The sequence below is a fragment of the Cyprinodon variegatus genome, unplaced genomic scaffold (genome assembly GCF_000732505.1).
Source record: "Cyprinodon variegatus isolate N-32 unplaced genomic scaffold, C_variegatus-1.0 Scaffold820, whole genome shotgun sequence".
Classification (NCBI taxonomy): Eukaryota; Metazoa; Chordata; class Actinopteri; order Cyprinodontiformes; family Cyprinodontidae; genus Cyprinodon; species Cyprinodon variegatus.
Genome location: NW_015151273.1, coordinates 242,126 through 260,828, shown reverse-complemented (window position 1 = coordinate 260,828; position 18,703 = coordinate 242,126). Strand labels below are relative to the sequence as shown.

Below are 18,703 nucleotides of genomic sequence, written 5' to 3'. Positions count from 1 at the left end.
GTTTTCACTAGATGTGGATGGAGCCAATGATCTGCATTGGATGGAGCACATGACATGAAATGAATATTTATAAACATTAAACCGAAGCAAAGACTAACAAGTAATGTTTGTTTTAAAAATGTAAGGAATAGAAAGTACAGATACTTTTGTGAAAACGTAATGAGTAGAAATCAGTAGTAGGAAGAAAAATAAGTAATGGAGTAAAGTATAGATACCTAAAAAGTGTACTTAAGTACAGTAACAAAGTATTTGAACTTCGTTATTTGACACCTCTGACAAGCATACTGCTTTAACCACTAGGCCGACACTCCCCTAATGCAATAGAGTAATTGGCTGCATAGTTACGGCAATAAGATTATGTTTTTGGTCAATATGGATGGTTACTCATGGTGTTATTATAAGTGGATGAGCTATCACTGTCAGGGTTTGGTTGAGGTTTGAGGACATAGGTGAGTTCTTGCAGTTTTTAATGAATCAACACAGGTAACAGAGGCAGGAATCCAAAATCCAACTCAAAATATAAAACTTAACCAGAACCATGGAGACATCAGGGGAAAAGAGCAACATGGAGTCAAGGAAAGACGAGGAGCTAGGAAAAGGGAGACCAACACAAAAGTGCAACAAATACAAAGCTAAGAACTCAAATATATCCAGAAAATACAACAAAATGGGATTTAAACCAAGAAAACATGGAGCAAAGTAAAACATAACAGAACCAAGACCATGACAACCACCACTTAAAAAAATCAAATCTGTCCAGTTTCACAGAACTTTTACTTCATCACAGTATCCAATTATAGTATTTTGCTCAAAGTAAAGATATACAAATACAGATATGCAAAATACAGGAAAATATCATTAATTTAAATTAAATTTGCTGCTTGATGAATTCAGTTTATTTATGTAACACCAATTCACAACACACTTCATTTTTTACAGTTCACCAGATGATACAGTTTAAATAATTTTTACATTCAAAGACGATGTTTCTATTAGTTTATAACACTTTTATATGATTTAATTCTCTTTTGTCTTTCCAATGAAGCAGTAACCAAACCAATAATGATTATATATCGGTCTTCTAAAATGCAGTTTTTTGTTCCACTATTTAATTTTCTTTTGTATTATCTGTTAATTAAATTGCATAAAAATAATTTTTTATACTGCTATTATTACCTTTAATAATAATAATAATAATAATAATCAGACTGGAGTTTTTTTTTGAAAGGCGCTGCCAGGAAGCAGTGGTTTCCGGGAGCTTGACAGCTGTGTGTGAGCAGACCCTGAGAACCAGCGGAGCAGTGCGGTTGGTTGAGCGGACAGAGGGAGGCGGTGAGCGGGCAGGGAGAGCTTTTTGTGGCTGCAGACGGAGTTTCACCTCCAGTCTGTTCCCAGCAGGAGCTCCAGAGGAGAAAGGACAAAGAAGGAGTTTTATTTCTTCTCCTTTGTTTCTTCTTTTTAACCTCGGACGTGCATGAAGTCGGAGGGGATTTGTTTCAGGTTTTAACCGGGGATCAGGATCTGCACACCGGGAGTAAATTACGCAGCTGTGGATGAGAAGCAGCTGAGGTTGCAGGGCACCAGGGGATCCGTGCTCTGCAGCATCAATAACACCCACTTCCACGGTGCAGAGCTGCACGCAGCCAGAGGGAATCCTTCAGATGCGCAGCAGACACTGAGCACAGGAGGGATTTTATTTGTTATTTTTATGGGTTTTCTTTGTTTTGATTCCACCGCCCTGTCGTTGCAAACTTGAGAGTCCGGAATGGGGAAGGAACAGGAGCTGCTGGAGGCCGCCCGCACCGGGAATGTGGCCTTGGTGGAGAAACTGTTGAGTGGGAAAAAGGGGATCCTGGGGTCAGGCTCTGGCTCCATCCCTCTGCCCAACCTCCTGAGGTAAGCAGCCTCCTTCTGCCTGATTCCCAGGGATGCTTCAGGGGATTCCTGGGGGCTTTTCCCTTCTGCAAATTGAATATTTTTCTTCATTCACTAATACTCTATAATTAATCCATTTATCACTTATCATGACTTCAGAATAGTTGACTCAAAATGGACCAGCTTTGGTTGTAATTTTTAGGATCCCAAATACTGAGCTGTATGAAGCTGAATACAAATTTATTCACACCCTCCAAGCTCCTCACATTATGTAAAAAACAAAAAATAAAAAAATGCATTTAGATCTTTAGAAACACCCCAAAAGCTCTTTGTTAGCTTTGGAGGAGCTGCAGAGATTCACGGATCAGATGTGAGAACTTTTTCTGCTTGGCCTTTTATGCAAACTTTGCAAAAAAAATAAAATAAAGTAAAATGGCTGTTTTCAGCTTTTCCGAAGCCACATTTAGAATAAACTCAGTGTATGAACATTAAAACTGAAGGTTGCACATTGAAGTAAAGAGCTCTTAGATTTGCAGGAACATTATGGTTGCAGCATCATGCTGAGGGAAGTTGGGTTTAGAGTTGATTGGAGGAAGGATGGTGGTAAATCAAGGCCAATTCTGGAAGATAATTATTACAAATGGCTGAAACTCAACAGAATATTTAATTTGTGTTGTTAGAATGGCCTACTCAAAGTCTGAAAGCTTATATTTTCCCTTCTCGTGTCATCCTCTACTCTGATTTGGTTGGTTACATAAAATCCCGTAAAGATAAACTGCGGATTGTAGCCTTAAAATAATAAAAAAAAATACAAATATTGCTGTAAGACTTTTAGAAAATCATATTCTCTTGATCTGCTGTTTTCTCCTGGTAGTAGGCGTGCTTTCAAAGTTATATGGGGAAACCACTGCACACCGAGAACAAAAGAAGAGACAGGAACTACCTTGAGGTTCAGGACTATGACAGCCTCTATAGAACAGGGACACTGATGCTCAGATGATGGAAGCTTTTGTAACTCTGACTCCAGGATTTCACTTATTTCTCCATGCAGTGAGAGGCTCATACTCACATGGGGGCTCAGATGTATTTTTTTTCCTTCCCTCTGCAGCGGCACATTGCTACATTGATCATTATATGATGTTTTTGCCTTTTTTTCACACCCAGATCAGCAGCTTTTAACAACTTTGTATTCAAACTCACTTTTTGTGTGAAACACTTGCAGCATCACTTCTATTTTTCTTCCTCAGAAAGAGGATGTCCTGAATGAGGAAATGCTCGGGGATGGACGGTTTCACCTTTGCAACCTTAAATTTCTGAGTCAAATGTCATTTGCATGGATGAAATGACTCATGAAGCGATGTTAGGACTAGAAGAAAGCCTGAGAATGACTGAGAAGAATTTTGATGTGGTTTTATGGGCGCCCACCTTCTGACCCTGAGGCCTCCTGCCTCTGTGTTCATGCCGATGCCGACCCAGGTGATGATCAGATCAAAGTCGGGGCCGTTTGGGAGGAGTAGAGCCTCAGGCTGCACACCAGAACCTCTCATATTTGGGATTATTTGGGATTGTGTCGCAGCAGAGGTGCTAACTGCCCCACTGTGGTTTCTTCACTTCCTGCTGCGCAAAACAAAATAAACCAGTTAGTTATTTTATTGTATCAGAAGCTTCTCTCCAATGAGAAGGTAGCTTTTATTTGTTTAATCTGTTGAAGTTCTTGTTTATGATGTTATAATAGGAAGTTTCTGGCGTGTTGTAGGTCTAGTCTGCGGGTTATCAGTGTTCATGAGAATTGTATTATGTTAATCCTGACATGCTTTCATGAGTCTGTTCCTCTTTTTTTGCACTACAATGCAGAGTAAATGAACTGAATATTAAGTTTGAGGTAAGGGGGCGTGATCTTGATGCTGTATTTGGAAATGTTCCAGAGGATACTGTGCTGCTGGAGATTTTTGGATGGTTTTTCATGGATTAAAGTACTTAGATTAAAAGTTTCCAAGGCAAATCTGTACTAAATGAAAGCTTTTGCTACTTGTTTTGCTCTTTGGTGCAAGTAAGGTGAATGAATTTAGAGATCAGGGCTGGAACAAACGATTATTTTGATAGCTGATAACAGAAGGTTCCTCAAAGAAGATTTTATATAGATTTAAATGAGGTGAAACTAAAACATTTCCACTTGTGGAGTTCTGGATAGATCATATTGACAGAAGAAAAAGGTTTTTCTTTTATTTGAATGCAAAATATTTATATATTTTTTAACTATCTTGGTATATTTACAGCTATAAGTAGGTTTCTCTGTCAGCTAAAGGCTGTTTTAGACTCTCTATATTCCAGTTTATGAGTAATTGATTAATGAATTAGTTAAAGGTTATTTTAAAAATCAATTAATTACGATTTATCCAATTAAATGTTTGAGCCCTAGTAGAGATACAGCACACTTTTTTTTGCTCTTTAGTCCTGTAAATCTTTGGTGCATGTAAGGTGAATGAATTTAGAGATTAGGGCTGCAACAAACGATTATTTTGATAGCTGATTAATTCATTAATATTATTTTTTGATTAATCCATTAATAATCAGATAGCGAAAGGTTCCTTTAGGAAGACTTTATGCAGAATTAAATGAGGTGAAACTAAAACTTTTCCACTTGTGGAGTTCTGGATAGAATATAGTGACAGAAGAAAACTCTTTTTCTTTTGTTGAATGGAAAATATTTCTATATTTTTCTACTATCTGGGTATATTTACTGCTATAAGTGGGTTTCTCTGTCAGCTAAAGGCATGTTTTAGACTCTATGTTTAATCCTGTAAATCTTTGATGCAAGTAAGGTGAATGAATGTAGAGATATGGCTCATGAGGAGCGGTGATATAACTTTATTTTATCTCGACGTATTTCAATATATCACCCAGAAACATGTTATTGGTTTCCATGAGCTCAGTTCTTGTTTTAGTGTTTAAATACTTTCCTTCTTAATGTACTTCTGGGAAACGATGGAGGTATATAATGACAAAAAGTAAAAAAAAAAAAAAAATCTTACTTATAATAAAATTTTATGGTTTCTTTTTTAGATGATTTCCGTTTTACACCCTGGTAGGTGGAGCTTAGTTGAGTCACACCAACACATTTCCCAGTACTGAGTACTATATGATCAGGTATTTAAATTTACGTAAAAGTTTAAAAAAACAATCCACTGGTCTTGGTTTCCAAGGTTTGAAGATGTTTCGCTTTCACTCCAGGAAGCTTTCTCAATGCAAATGTCTGGATCCGCAGTAAGTTTGAGTCTTTATATAGACAAGGCCTTGTATTGCTTGGAAACATGCAAATAGAAACCAACGAGTGGGTCGTTTGGTTCCATTGTTAGCCTGTAATATCTGAAACCTGTCTATGATTCTGAAGGTCGGTCGTTAAGGAGGTATTGTTCACCAGTTATTTAAATCAACCATTTCATGATCCATTTCTAAAACTTGTGTTTTGCATTGGCAAGGATGGTTAGAAAAACATGCAAATGATTCATGACAAGCAGCATGTCTAACCATAAACATCAGGCCTGGCTTTATTAAAGCAAGACTTAAATAAGATGTAAATTTCTCATAGAGATGCAGTAGACGTTCATCACCCACAAAATTCACATTAAAATAAAAAAGACATAAATATTAAAGTTGATAATGGATGGAAACAAAAAGTCATAAAGGTTGTAATAATTTTCCTTTCACATGTTCTTAAAAAAAGATTTTAAAATGACTAATCAGCATAAAAACCATAGAATTAGCAGAAATCTTTGACAGCACTGTTAATAATGACGGCTTCTTTCTGAGCTGCTGATTGAAAGCCAGCGTTTCTTCACCTCTGCTGTAAATTCCAGTTAATGTGACCACAACAGCGATGGGCCATTAAACCTAATGCAAGATCTTTCAGAGAAAACTCAACAAGTGCAACTGATGATTCATATAAAGCAACGCATGCATTGAGCAGCACTTTAGCTCCAATATCTTAAACTTTCTCATTCTTCTTTATGAGCTGCATGGTATTTTAGTAATAAACAGCAGCTTCATGCATAAACAGCCTTATCTGACACCGCTCCTGCCCTGCAACACAAACCGCTGTATTTTCCTGTGGTCATGGTGTTAATTATGCCATTAATTTACTGACCCTGTGGACTTTTGTAGCTATATAAACGTACATTTGGCAGTCTGCCTCATAAACCTTAATTATACATTAATATAAATCAAATTAGTTATTATAATTGTGTGCTAACATCTTTCACTTTGCAGAGGGAAGTGAAATGTTTTAACCTGATATACGGTAAAGGTTTTTTGTTTTTTGCTGTAAAATATTTTAATTATTGAATGTTTTTGCATAGATTGACGTTTAAACTCAGACCTGATATAGAAGGAAGAATGTGAAACAAAATGCTGCCATTGAGTTGATTTATCATTAACATGATGCTATCTTCTCCTTGACATTTATATATATTTTTCTTTATATTATTGTTGAAGTCAGTCAAGGAAAATAAGGGACAGTTAGTTATTTTTTTTAGATATGATGCTTAGTTATTACTGCGTAATTGGCAGTGTAGTTTATATGGTAACCAGAAGAGGCAAATGTGCCACAAACTGCAAATGTTCTGCAGACACATAAATGATATAAAATACGAAAACACACAAAAAAGAGCAAACAAAGAAATGCAAAAGATCAAGGCTGCAAAAAAGGTGCTGCAAGGGTAGAAAGTAGGATCATAGCCGTAAAGAGCTTGATGCAGAATTTAGTAAAGAAAAGGGTTTATGATTCACCGACTGCATGGAAGGTGATCAGGATTGGACATTTTTTTCTGATCCATCATTAAGTTAACGGGTGCAATTAACCATTATTTTGCAATTTGATTAAAATGTAGATTATTGTTTCGATTAATTAATAATCGGATTGCAAAGAGTTCCTTAAATAAGACTTTTTGGTAAATTTAACTGGGTGAAATCAAAACTTTTTCACTTGAAGAGTTCTGGATAGACCATATTGACAAAAAACCTTTGTTATAATAATAATAATAAAGTAATAATTACTTATTCTTAGTGGGTTGCTCTGTCAGCTACAGCCATGTCTTAGAGTCTCTATACTCCAGTTTCCGATTAATCTATAACAATATAAGTTGATGATTATTTTAATGATCGATTATCACGATTAATCTGATTAATTGTTTCAATCCTAATTTAGTTATTGATTCTCTTTCAAATAACCTGAAGCCCTTCAGTTTTAGAGTTATAGTAATTGTAATAAAAACCCTATGATTTGGTGTTTTCAAATATATATTTAATTTAATACAATCATTGTTCAGTTGTTGTTCTTGTTATGGAGTAAAATGCAGCTCTTACAATAAAAATTGTACAAATAAAAAAAAGTGGAACTTGAGAGCCTAAAAAATCGGAAATAGGAATTGACCGAGAAAATACCGATTGGAGGAGTTCTAACTATTATTCTACTGTCTGTCCAATATGTTCCACTTGCTTTTCTGTGATTTAGTCAAAACAATGGCATGTAATCTATGCCTTGAAAACACTGGGTGGGTAACATGCACCCCCCCCACCCCCAATCCTCTTATTAGAGATGGCAAACCTCCTAAGACAAAGTCCCAGAGGTAGGTCACCTGAGAGGCTGCAGCAGAGGATTCTCCCCACTGGGTAATGTTTTAGGAACGATCTGTGGAAATAAATGCCTAGTTTCCCATCCCAATGCCTCTGAGCCAACGATAGCATTCATGAGTCATAAGGTTCACCATCTTACTGAAAGGATCACACTGCTTGGACAGGCGCATCGCTGCACTCTCACTGTAAAATCAAACACATAAGTATTAGGTAACGGGATGTGGGGAAGACGATCCTCGGCTGCAGATTCATGGTGTGGGGTGCAGTGGAAAATCAATACTGGATGATCTCAGCATAGTTTACAGGTTTATATACTCTACATCAGAGGTTCCCAAACATTTCAGCATGTGACTTCCTTAAAATTCATACAATAATAATTAATAACAATTCAACTTTATTAATCTCACACTGGAGAAATGCACCTCTGTATTTAACCCATCCCCTTGGGGAGCAGTGTGGGGTTAAGGGTCTTGCTCAGGGACCCAGAGTGCAGGCTGTTGGGATTGAACCAGGTACTTGCAACCTTCTCAGAGCACTTTATTCTGTATTTATTTATACAGCTAAAATGAATAATATAATGTTTTGAATAAACATCATTATTTTGGATGCATTTAACTTCATGGTAGCTATTTGTTTTGGAGGACTAAATCCTAAACCAGTCCTCTGTTGAGTTTGATGTTGGAGAATACATGTTAATTTACTTAATATATCTTTTGTTTTTTCCCTTTTGATTGTTTTTATGTTCCTTTTTATAATCCCTTTTTGTTTTTAATGAACTCTTTAGAGATTTGCAAAATCCAGACGTATCTTCTGGCTTTCCCGTGCCTTTTGTAGAGGAACCACAAAGAAAATAAAACTTGCTTTATAGATTGATTTTGACGGGTGGACAGCTGATCTGCTTATTGAGGTCAGTAATGGCGCTGACACCGATCCATTAGATCATCCGGATGCTTCTCTGAATCAGCAAAAGATTAGGCTTATTTATATAGAGGCGTATTTTTCCCCTCAAACTAGCTGCACATAAAGTCTGATTTCCACAGCGAAGATGAGGATTTGATGACTGGCTTGTTGAATGAAGATAAATGCATGTGCTGTACATGATGTACTGACTGTCATAACGATGCATGAAGGAGCTGACTCGATTGGACAGATGGTGGCTGATCCCTGCTCGCTCTCGGTTACGTTAGGGGGAAACCCGTCTTGTTATCTCGGTGTGTTTACCTCTCTCTTCTTCTGCAAAAGCAGCCTTTAAGTGGGAGATGGTAGCTCCTGCAGGGCACCAGCAGGCTCACAGCTTCCTGAGTGGATGCTCGGTTTTAATTGCCTCCTCTTGAGTGTTTAATATTTGATTTCTGCCTCTGCTTCGTCACGGTGGGAAGGGGCTCTATGAGAGCAGAGGTGTGATTTTCAGTGTGGTCCAGTAAAGATGAGGACCTCTGAACCGGTGCTTATTTTTCTTGCCACAGGAATTAAAGTTGAACCCAAAGGAAACCAGAAATGCAATGACCAAAACCCACGTTTGGCAGCTTTTCCTCTCTGAGCTCCAGCGTGTGACATAACCGCCACCCTTGCATAACCACAGCGGCGGGTATCTACAGCACTGAGCGAGGAGAGGAAGCTGATGGGGGATTCTAGGAGCCACATGTGGTGCTGGGAATTTAAAGCGGGTCAGGGGTCAACTTAGGGGGATTGTGGATATTTAATCAGATGCAGCAGAGCTGAAACACGGAGGTAATATAGAGAAACAAAAAATAAAACAGAGATTTCTTTGAAAATGTAGGTGACATAGTTACTGTTCAAACTTTAGACATTGAGGTTGGTGAGCTCCTGACAGTAGAGGTGAGGGTAAACAATAAAGAGAAGAAGGCTGGGACAAAATATAAAGATCTCTAAAAGAATTTAAGATCAGCTGTTGCACTGTCCAGAAAATAACCTGCTGGTGGAAGAGATTAGAAACAACTGCTCAGATCTGACTGTCCAAATAAGTTCGCCCTGAAAATAGTTTGCAAATGTCAAATCTCCATCCAGCTACCTCCTGCTACCACCGATCAGAAAGAGAAATATTGAGCTTTTAATGGTAGATTTTTGTTCTCTAAGAACAGAAATATAAAGATCAGAACATCTAGAATGATGTTCTTTGCAAAGATGGGTGTAAAATGTAAGCATTAGGACACCAGAACAGAGAACATGGTTGGAAGAAACAAAATACAACATTCTGGCAAAGAGAGCCTCATACCAGCTGTATGTGTTATTGTTTGGGGATGCCTGATGCAGATAGACCTGCAAAGATTATTATTATAGAATCAAAAGGTGCTCAGGAAAATGTGTGACAATCTATAAAATCAACTGAAGCTGATGGAGAACTGGAGGTTAGTGTGAGAATTACCTTCAGTTGTCATCAATCCACCCAGGAATGGTTGAAAATGAAGGAATGGAAGTCCTGGGCCTAGTCAAAGCCTAGATGCTTATCCTGTGGGATTATTTAGAAAAAAAAAAACTCAGATTAAAGCATATAGGAGATTGTGAAACCTGATTGGTGCAGCTCTACTTCATCTCCATAATTTTTAAGCTTTTATTGGGGCTTTTTATTCAAATGTTTTGTTGTCTGTTGAACTAAATGCATCAAGAGACTTTCCTCATGAGGAGGACCTCACAGCAGAGCTGCAGCAGCAGAGCTGCAGCTGAACTCCACGACTCGCTGAGATGGATGAGGGTGTAAGAGGATACGCTTTTCCATGTATGTGTGTTTGAATTAGAACTCCTTTCATCTCCATTAGGGCCCGGGCCAAGAAACGAGAGCCACGCTGCTTTAGCCGGGGTCTTTTTCTTCCTCCCTCAATTTGTTTTTCCTTTGAAGCTCAAACCTTTTCCACTCCTCCTTTGTCGCTGTCATTTTGGGTCTCCTTGAGTCCCTGTTGTCATTTCTTCACATTCTCCTCAATCACTTGTTTAAATTAACAATCAAATTATTATTTATATAATTATATATTAGGTTTCCTCTATTTTTACATTTTTTGGTTGTTTCCTCCCTCTGCAGCCCTCCCTCTATCTTATCTCCACTGTCTCACAGCTGACACCAGACTATATCTGTTATCACCATGGTGGAGCATCTTTTACCCATCATGCCTCTGGGTTTGGGCAGCCGTCTATTGCACTGTGTTGGAAATCTTTAGACTAATATTGACAGGGAGTCCTTGTGGACTAGATGTTTTTGTTTGATGTAATCTGAGTTTAATTTGGAAGATGTGTGGATTTTGGATTAATCTAGTGCAGAAATTGTTCATTTAGGATAATCCAGAAAATGGTTTAACACAGTCATCGAAAGCTTGGAATTTGATTTCATTCATTCCAAAATGAAAAACAAAAGTATGCATTCATACATGCCTGCATGCATACATGCATGTATGCATGCATGTATGCATGTATGCATGTAAATGTAAAATCCTTAACAACAATTAAATAGGTCAATTTTGCAGCATTTCTATGACCCTGTTACTGTAGTTCAGGATTTTATAACCAGCTGCAATGAAGCCCCTGTTCTTAGGTATCAGAGGTAACGTGCTTTACGTCAGAGTTTTGACGTGTTAGAGGTATTGTGGAGGATTTTCACAATTTTTTAAAAAGACCTGCCCATTCCACTTAAAAAAAATGCACATATACCACCCTGTACCCGCACTCAAGAGGGAACGCCTATTATACGTGTGTGAGAGCATGCACGAGCCCATTTCTCCTCGTGCATGCTCTGTTTAACAGTTGCTGTTCTCATAGCTCATAAAGCTTACTAACCTTACCTCTAAGCTTACACCCTAATGTCACCCTAACCTCTAAATCCCTCAATCGCTATATAGAGCGGGGACTACATAGTGGACTTTATAGCGAACTCAGTTAACCTACCATTCAGAGATGATCATTGCTTTTTGCTCCCTGTTGGTCACATAACTCCTCCTCCACTGCGCGGTGAATGCGCCATCTTTGTTAGTCGCCACTGTCCGGAAGTGACAGCCTCTGACGACAGCGGGCTACTATCACAGCAAATCCCATAATGCTTTGCAAGGAGAGCTCTCTGCGCAAAGCCTTATGGGATATATCTGCCTCTTCTGAGGCCTTTCTTTTCTTCTCATACATGCCATAGGCACATTTTCTCTTATGACCCCTCGGCCATTTTTAAAGACCCGTGAGAAAGTTGAGCCTTAATGACTGAAACCATAGCTCACCACACATATACGCCTGAAAGTGGGCATCCGCAGAAAAAGATGGCTAACGGGACGAGCACGTAGGATGGCTTTATGTAAACATATCACCAGAATGATTGACAGTTAGGAGGAGCACTTATTTAGATGATCCAGCTGGAAATGAAAGATCCTCCTCTATATCAGGGGTCTTCAACGTTTTCCACGCCAAGGACCCCCAAACTGATGGCGAGATGGAGCCCGGACCCCCTAATTATAGATTATTGTATGAAATTGTTATATCAAACTGATCCTACACTGAAAAAAAAATATTCAACTGTTTTTGGCATTTACTTACCGTAATCATATTTAGTTACTTTAACACCATTGTTTCATGTTAGCAAGGTAAAGCAATGGTATTAAAGTAACTAAATATGATAAATAAATGCAAAAAACGGTTGCGTTATTTTTTCAGTGTATAGTCACTCAATTACATATGGAGTAATGTCATAAACGTATTTTATTCCTGGGATTATTAAAGTATTTCTGATTCTGATTCCTGGTTGATGGGACAGGTGTTGTGAATGAAACGGTGCCCAGCTTGAAAGAGCTCCTGTGTGTCGCTGAATGTGTGCATTGATGACTGAAAGACATCTTCTGACTCCATTTATCTGTTTACTACAGTGTGTTGAATTCATGTTAATGTGAATTTAAAGACATTTCAATTAGTGGAAAAAATTGCAGGGGGGAATATATAAAAAAAAAAAAGGAAATCAACCAAAATTTTGCGACCCGCATGCAGTACCTCTGTGGACCCCTAGGGGTCTAGGACCCCCTTTTGAAGACTTCCAATTTGTACCTTTAAATAATCTGGATTAGCTCTTAAAATGAGGTTATTTTTCATATTGTATGCCCAGATGATGTAAGGATCAGTCTATTTAAAGCTAACTGTTAACCGCTGTTATCGATGTAAAGTGTGAAGAAGTTTCACATCGTTTTTGTCTCCCTGAGAGATCTGCTTAAAAAAACCGAGATGTTCTGCTGTCAGTACGTTTCAGACACTCATGAGAAACTTGGTGTTTAAGTTATATGGACAGCTTCCAGAGCACTCTTATCATAATGTTTCATCCTTCAGCCTGTGTTTTTGTGTTTTATGTCCATGTGGAGCATTGGGTCTGTTAATCTCTCTTGCTAAAATGGAATAGCCTAAAATAGTTCAGTTTTACTAAATAAGACCAACATCTCCAGTGAAGTAGGGAGCTTTTTATAAAACATAAAAATGAGAGGAATGCATCTGTTATTTTGGTATTTTTTATCTGGTTTGGAATATCAGATATTTTGTGAAAATTAGAATTGTTTGCAAAAACTAGTTAAAGCAACTCAAATGTGGATTCAGGACAATACTGCACACTTACAGGAAAAGCTATTAACCTGATTTATGCCGGTTATGTCAGCCAGCGTATCGCAGCTCGTTAGTAAATGTGAAGAAGTGTTTCAGTTTCTGACTTTCTGTGAAGCAGTAAGCATGGGAACATGCTGCAGACGTTCTGGTCAGGGCGCGTTGGTTCTTAAGAAGCAAACGTGTTGATGCTGAGTGGAGGAGACACGGAGGGGGGGAAGGGGGAGGTGTGACGTCCAGTCTGCCACACTAATCTGCAAGTCGGCGACCCCGCATAACATTAGGTGTTGTGGAGCCACACGCACATTCCACTCAGCTCCGCGCTCTCTGATGGATGGCAGCATTTAATGAAGCTCTGCTTTTCTAGTAGATAAGAAGGAGCAGCAGCAGCAAAAGAGGCCTCCGAGTTCCTGGTGTTATTATGTGGTCAGGGTAATGTGTCTGCTGGAGGCCAGTTATGCATCCAAGTGTGTGTTTTAAGCTTTTGGATAACTTTCACTGTCTCATTATTTTATTTTTAACTGAAACTTACCAACTCTGTGGGTTTTCACTCATTTGCCACACTTCCGCCTGTCGTTTAGATCATAAAACTCGACCACTAAAACATTTTTGAGGGGGGAAATCTGCATGTCCTCTTTCAGCATCAGTTACATAAAAAAAGGGTTTCTAGTTTAAAGTTTGGCCTTTTTTTACTCTATTCGGTTGTTTCTCCTTATCAAAGTTTAAAATATATTTGGTTTAAAAGCTACTAAAATGTATATATTCATCTTGATTAACTGAAGCTTTTAGCTCCCTGAGTTTTTTGCTTGTAATGGAAGCTATGTTTTTCTGCAGCGTGTCCCCAAAGCCTTGCAAAAGTAAACACACCCCTTGACTGTTTTGACTTTGTCATGATCGGACCACATAAAGCAATATGTTTTTCTCAGGTTCGTCTGATGGACCGTGGTAGCATGTAAATGTGAAGCAGAAGAAAAATATTTTTCGCTCTTTGCTGTTAAACTTTTTTTCAAATTTAGTAACAGATGCAAAAAAAAAAAGTGACAGTTATTAGCTGCAGGTTTTAAGCAGATTCAGATCTAGAGAATTTTCTGCTAAATAGCTCAAAATCTGTCAGTAGAGAGAGACTATCAATTTCAATATAAAAGATTAACCAAGATTCTGAGGCGTATGTTTGTACTTTGACTAGGCCATTCCATCACAAAGCTTTGCGTCTATCTCTGCCTATTCTTCAGGGTTTTTCTCCTAGGCTAAACCCAAACACAGTCCCAGGTCGCCTGCGGCCTCCAATGCCTTCTCTTTTCATCTTCCTCTCTGCTCTGATTGCCTTCCGTTTCCCTGCAACATGATGCTTCCCCCGCCGTGTTTTACTGTGGGGGCAGTGTATTCATGCTGTTGTTCAGTGTTTGATTTCTACCTCATTAAACCCTTTTATGTAACAAGTATCTCCTACTTCTTTCGGCAGACGTTAGGACCTCTTATGTGTTTTTTGTTGACTTTGCTTAAACTGCAGTTTTCAAGTAGCTCTAGAGCTCAGATATTTACACAACAAGCAGCTGTCCTTTTAGTTGAGTCCTCCACCTGAGCTCTGGAGATCTGCAGCTCCTCCAGAATCTCCTGGAATCTCTTAATCCGGGCGTACACTGTGCGATTTTTTTTCAGTCGTTGCACGCAGCTACTGCTCACATTGTGTAACCAAACCCTGTGGTTAGTCGTACAGTGTGAGTTCACAGCTCACAATTTATATTTGGCCCGACGCTCTCATGTGATCTACCTGCTCACACTGTGCGAATAAAAAAACCACGTCGGACTCAGCTCTGCAGTGAGATGGAGCTGCTCTGACTCGTCGATCCGGAAGCCAAACAAATAGAAGAGGAATATTAAGCTCACTAGAGTGAAACGCGCCGCCTTGGCAATTTGTGCGATTTTGTGCTGAAAGCCCTAAAAAGAAAAGGTGACGACGTATTTTAAAAAAAGACATGGCAGAGCAAACATGGCTATTAGGTCTGTCAATTTCACAGACAGAATTGCATTTCACTCATTGCATCCCTGCCATGCTGCTGTGTTTACAGAAGAATTATTGTTTGCACCCTGAGCGATTTGCCCACAACGGTCGGTCCCGACCCCACGATTCCTGATTGGGAGGTAGTTGTGAGAAGCCGATCGCCCCTCGTGGTTAACCCCCTGTACACTACACAACTCACGATCAGGCTGAAATTCGGCCCGACCGAAAGATTGTCGCACGACTGTAATCTCCCCGAAAATCGCACAGTGTACGCCGGGCTTTAGCGAGTTTGCAGTCCTGCCATAAGTTGGGCTATCATTTTCACTGTGATGTTTATTAATATTCCCTTTAAACCTTTGAGGCCTTCCCATAGATGCTTGACTTTTACTGTGGTGAAATCACACACTGGTGAGTTTTGGAAGGACATTGTAGCATTTAATTTTCATAATTATTATTATTAGACCATAGCAGGCTGAGATCAAAGGCACAGCATAACCTTTCACCTTTGTATTGGTTATACAAGCCAATACTTTGTGTAGTCATCTCACTTAACTCCTATATAAAACAATGAAGTTCCTGGTTGTGATGTGATGAAATGTTAGTATAAATAGTGAGAGTAGTTGTGCCTGGCTGTGAACACTTTCCTTTCAATAAATATTGTTGCATTTTTCTGATGAAATTTAAACTTAAACTGTCTGAGTATTTTTAATACTGCATCAAATCTTTAATTTAACTAAAAGTATTTCTTATATTGCAGAATTTTTCTTCTGTCATAAACCAATTTCTAAATGCATAAAAATCCAGAGGAGCTCTGACTCTACAAATGGAGGTTTACGGATTTAAGTGTTTCTCTTTGGAGTTAGGTTCTTTGCTCATTCCCTTCTGGCATTTTTCTTCATCTTTATGACTTTGCATAGTACATTAGGTTTTGTTTTTGACCCAGTTTCTGCAGCAGGGGACAGTTTTTGTTTGTAGTCTTATTTTCACTTGTTTGTAACGGTAATGCTTTGGAACATATTGTAAAAATCTGGATAATCAATCCATCCATCATCTCTTAGTTACTTACAGATGAATAAAAACATCTAAATGAATAAATGTTTTACTGCAGGAGCATAAACTCACACTCTGCACGCCTTGCTAGTTTTCTTTGTAGTGAGTCTGGAGGCTCTCAAAGCTTATTTTATGTCTAGTGAAACTTTTCTATGTTAATTGGGCAAAACAAAGTTTTAGTTTGCAAACAGAGGTTACCAGATTTACACGTTTAATGTCGTGTTTTCAAAGAGATAATAAGCCCACGGGCATTTAACAAGAGTCTAAAGGGCTTTTCGAAGCATCACAGGTCCTCCACCGTACTTTTACATCTACTTTATTTTATGGCTTCCTGCTAAAGGAATCTGAGCAATACTTTCTATAAAGATGATGACTGGAAGTCATTGCATGCAGGATCACTATCCTAGTAACTTAGATTCTAAAGCTCAGCATGTTTTTTCTTAAAGAGTAAAATAGTTGAAAAGAAAGAGAAGAATCAGGAAAGTTTGCAGAGTTTTCTTACGTCAACTCAAAGAACTTAAAAGAATTTACAAGTGCCCCTTATAAGTGAAACTTTCTTGTTAAACAATCAACTTTACATTGAATATCCTCAAGAGAATTTGAAATGCATGCATTTTATACTCAAAGTTTGAGATATAAGTATATAAAACTAAAAAAAGATGAAAATTATAGAGTAAATTCACAATATTAGCCTTGTACATTGTGTTGTGATGTTTATTGTGTTTATTTTTATCAGCTTAATTAGCCAGCAATAGCATAAAATCATTAATAATAGAGCTTGGACTTTATTAACAAACATTACAGTGTTCCATCTGAGATAAAATCTGAGGTTATGTTCCTGTAGCACACAGTGGAGATGAAAGGCAGTTCTTCTTGCAGCCTGTCCTGTTTGTTGTCACTTCCACTTAGCATCCAGCACCAGGAAGTGGAAGTTAACATGTCTTTTGAAATGTGCATAAACAAAAAAATGTACAGAATCTCAGTAAAACATGAAACTCTTATTTAGTAGATGCCAGAGGTAAAAAGTGTGGGTTTGCTTTAGATGCTAATTGATGGAGAATATTCCAACTCCCTCCTCAGGCTCTGCAAACATGGAGTTTTCCAGCTCCTCTGCTGTACACAGCTAATCACATCCGATTAGCAGTGTGACGCGGCGCCTCCAGGGCCGTCACAGAGTGACTCCATGGAAATATTAAACACCAAACTCAGACTTTGTGCAAATACTCTCCTAGCATACGGATACATGCAGGTGTTTATTCTGCAGTTTGTCTCCAGATGTGTTGACAGCGGTTTGTAAGAGTGGAGCTGAGCTTCCAGGGAGGGAGTTATGGTCAGTGGCAGCTTCCCAGTGGATAAACATGTTCCCAGCAGGCCTCACTAGTGTCGATACATCACATGTTGTTGTTTAGTCAGGCATCCTCATCTATATAAAAGCTCTTATAGATTATATGTATGCTACAGCATAGTAGATGGAAAAGATTGAAGGTGTGATTTGCATAGTTGCATGCTTTCCCAGCTGCAGATTCCTTCCCTCAGTTGTTTTGACTAAATGTTTAAAACCTTAGTTCACTTATTTGTATTCATTTCTAACACTTAATTATGCTAATTAAATTAGTAAATAGGCATGCAATAATTGCTAAGCTCCTGATTTGAATCTGAACTTTTCTTTAAAATAATTGCTGGACCTGCTGAACAGAGTCTCATAATTCTGTGTTTTTTCAGTTCCATAAATGCACCACCCAGTTCCCATATCCCTTCAATGTTTAGACTATTTAATATTCTATTCAGATTATAATATTAGCAAATTGCTGTAAAGCAAAGGGTAGTGATAAATGGTGTTTTTTCATGTTTTTAAGAGATAAAATTAAAACTTCAGAATACATCTATTTTCAGCCCCCTTTACTGGTATACCCCTAAATACCGTCTGGTTCCACCTTACAGATTGCCTTCCAGAAACATTTCCTTTTCAGTAGAATAAAGATAAATAGGTAAGACAAGACAAGGCAAATTTATAGCACGATTTAGTATAAGGGCAATTCAAAGTTCTTTACATGACTTAAACGATAAAATAGAAAAGAAATAGAATCAAACCAAGATAAGAACATAATAAAAGCAGGTATAAAATAAATAAAACAGTTGGACACTTAAACTAACAATACTGCAGTTAAAAGTTTAACTTTAACGCTCTTGTTTTCTGTAATGCATCTTTATTTAGTAAAACTGCAATTATCAACTAATCAGAGTTTCCTGAACAGTTTTCTACATGTATAACATACTACCTTAATGCAAATGTGCATTTCAGTGCNCTGATTGATCACCCCAGAGTATCAGTATTTACACAGTAAAGTTTTGAACCAAAATATATATGATTTAGCTAAAACTTTTTCAGCTAAGCAGCCAACTAACCAACATGCAGCAACAGCCTAAGAACAGTTTTGGAGGAAGAACTTTAGAGACATTGATTTCTGTTTTAACAGCTCAGCCCATATGATGATCCAGCATCGCTGCTCTCCATCTTCCTGATAATGAGCCTCTGTAGATGGATACCTTCATAAAGTCTTTCTTGTCATAACCTCA

At 38.2% G+C, this 18,703-nt stretch overlaps 1 protein-coding gene across 1 annotated transcript in view; it reads left to right on the top strand.

Annotated features, from left to right (window-relative positions):
• Nucleotides 1–1,329: 1,329 nt before the first annotated feature.
• The window catches only part of LOC107098895 (ankyrin repeat and sterile alpha motif domain-containing protein 1B-like), a gene marked incomplete at its 3' end in the record, with an annotated part of 257,959 nt that continues 240,585 nt past the window's right edge, over nucleotides 1,330–18,703 (top strand). The window contains exon 1 of the mRNA XM_015396776.1: nucleotides 1,330–1,896. Coding sequence (XP_015252262.1) covers nucleotides 1,766–1,896 — 131 coding nt within the window. The remainder of the gene's footprint in view (nucleotides 1,897–18,703) is intronic.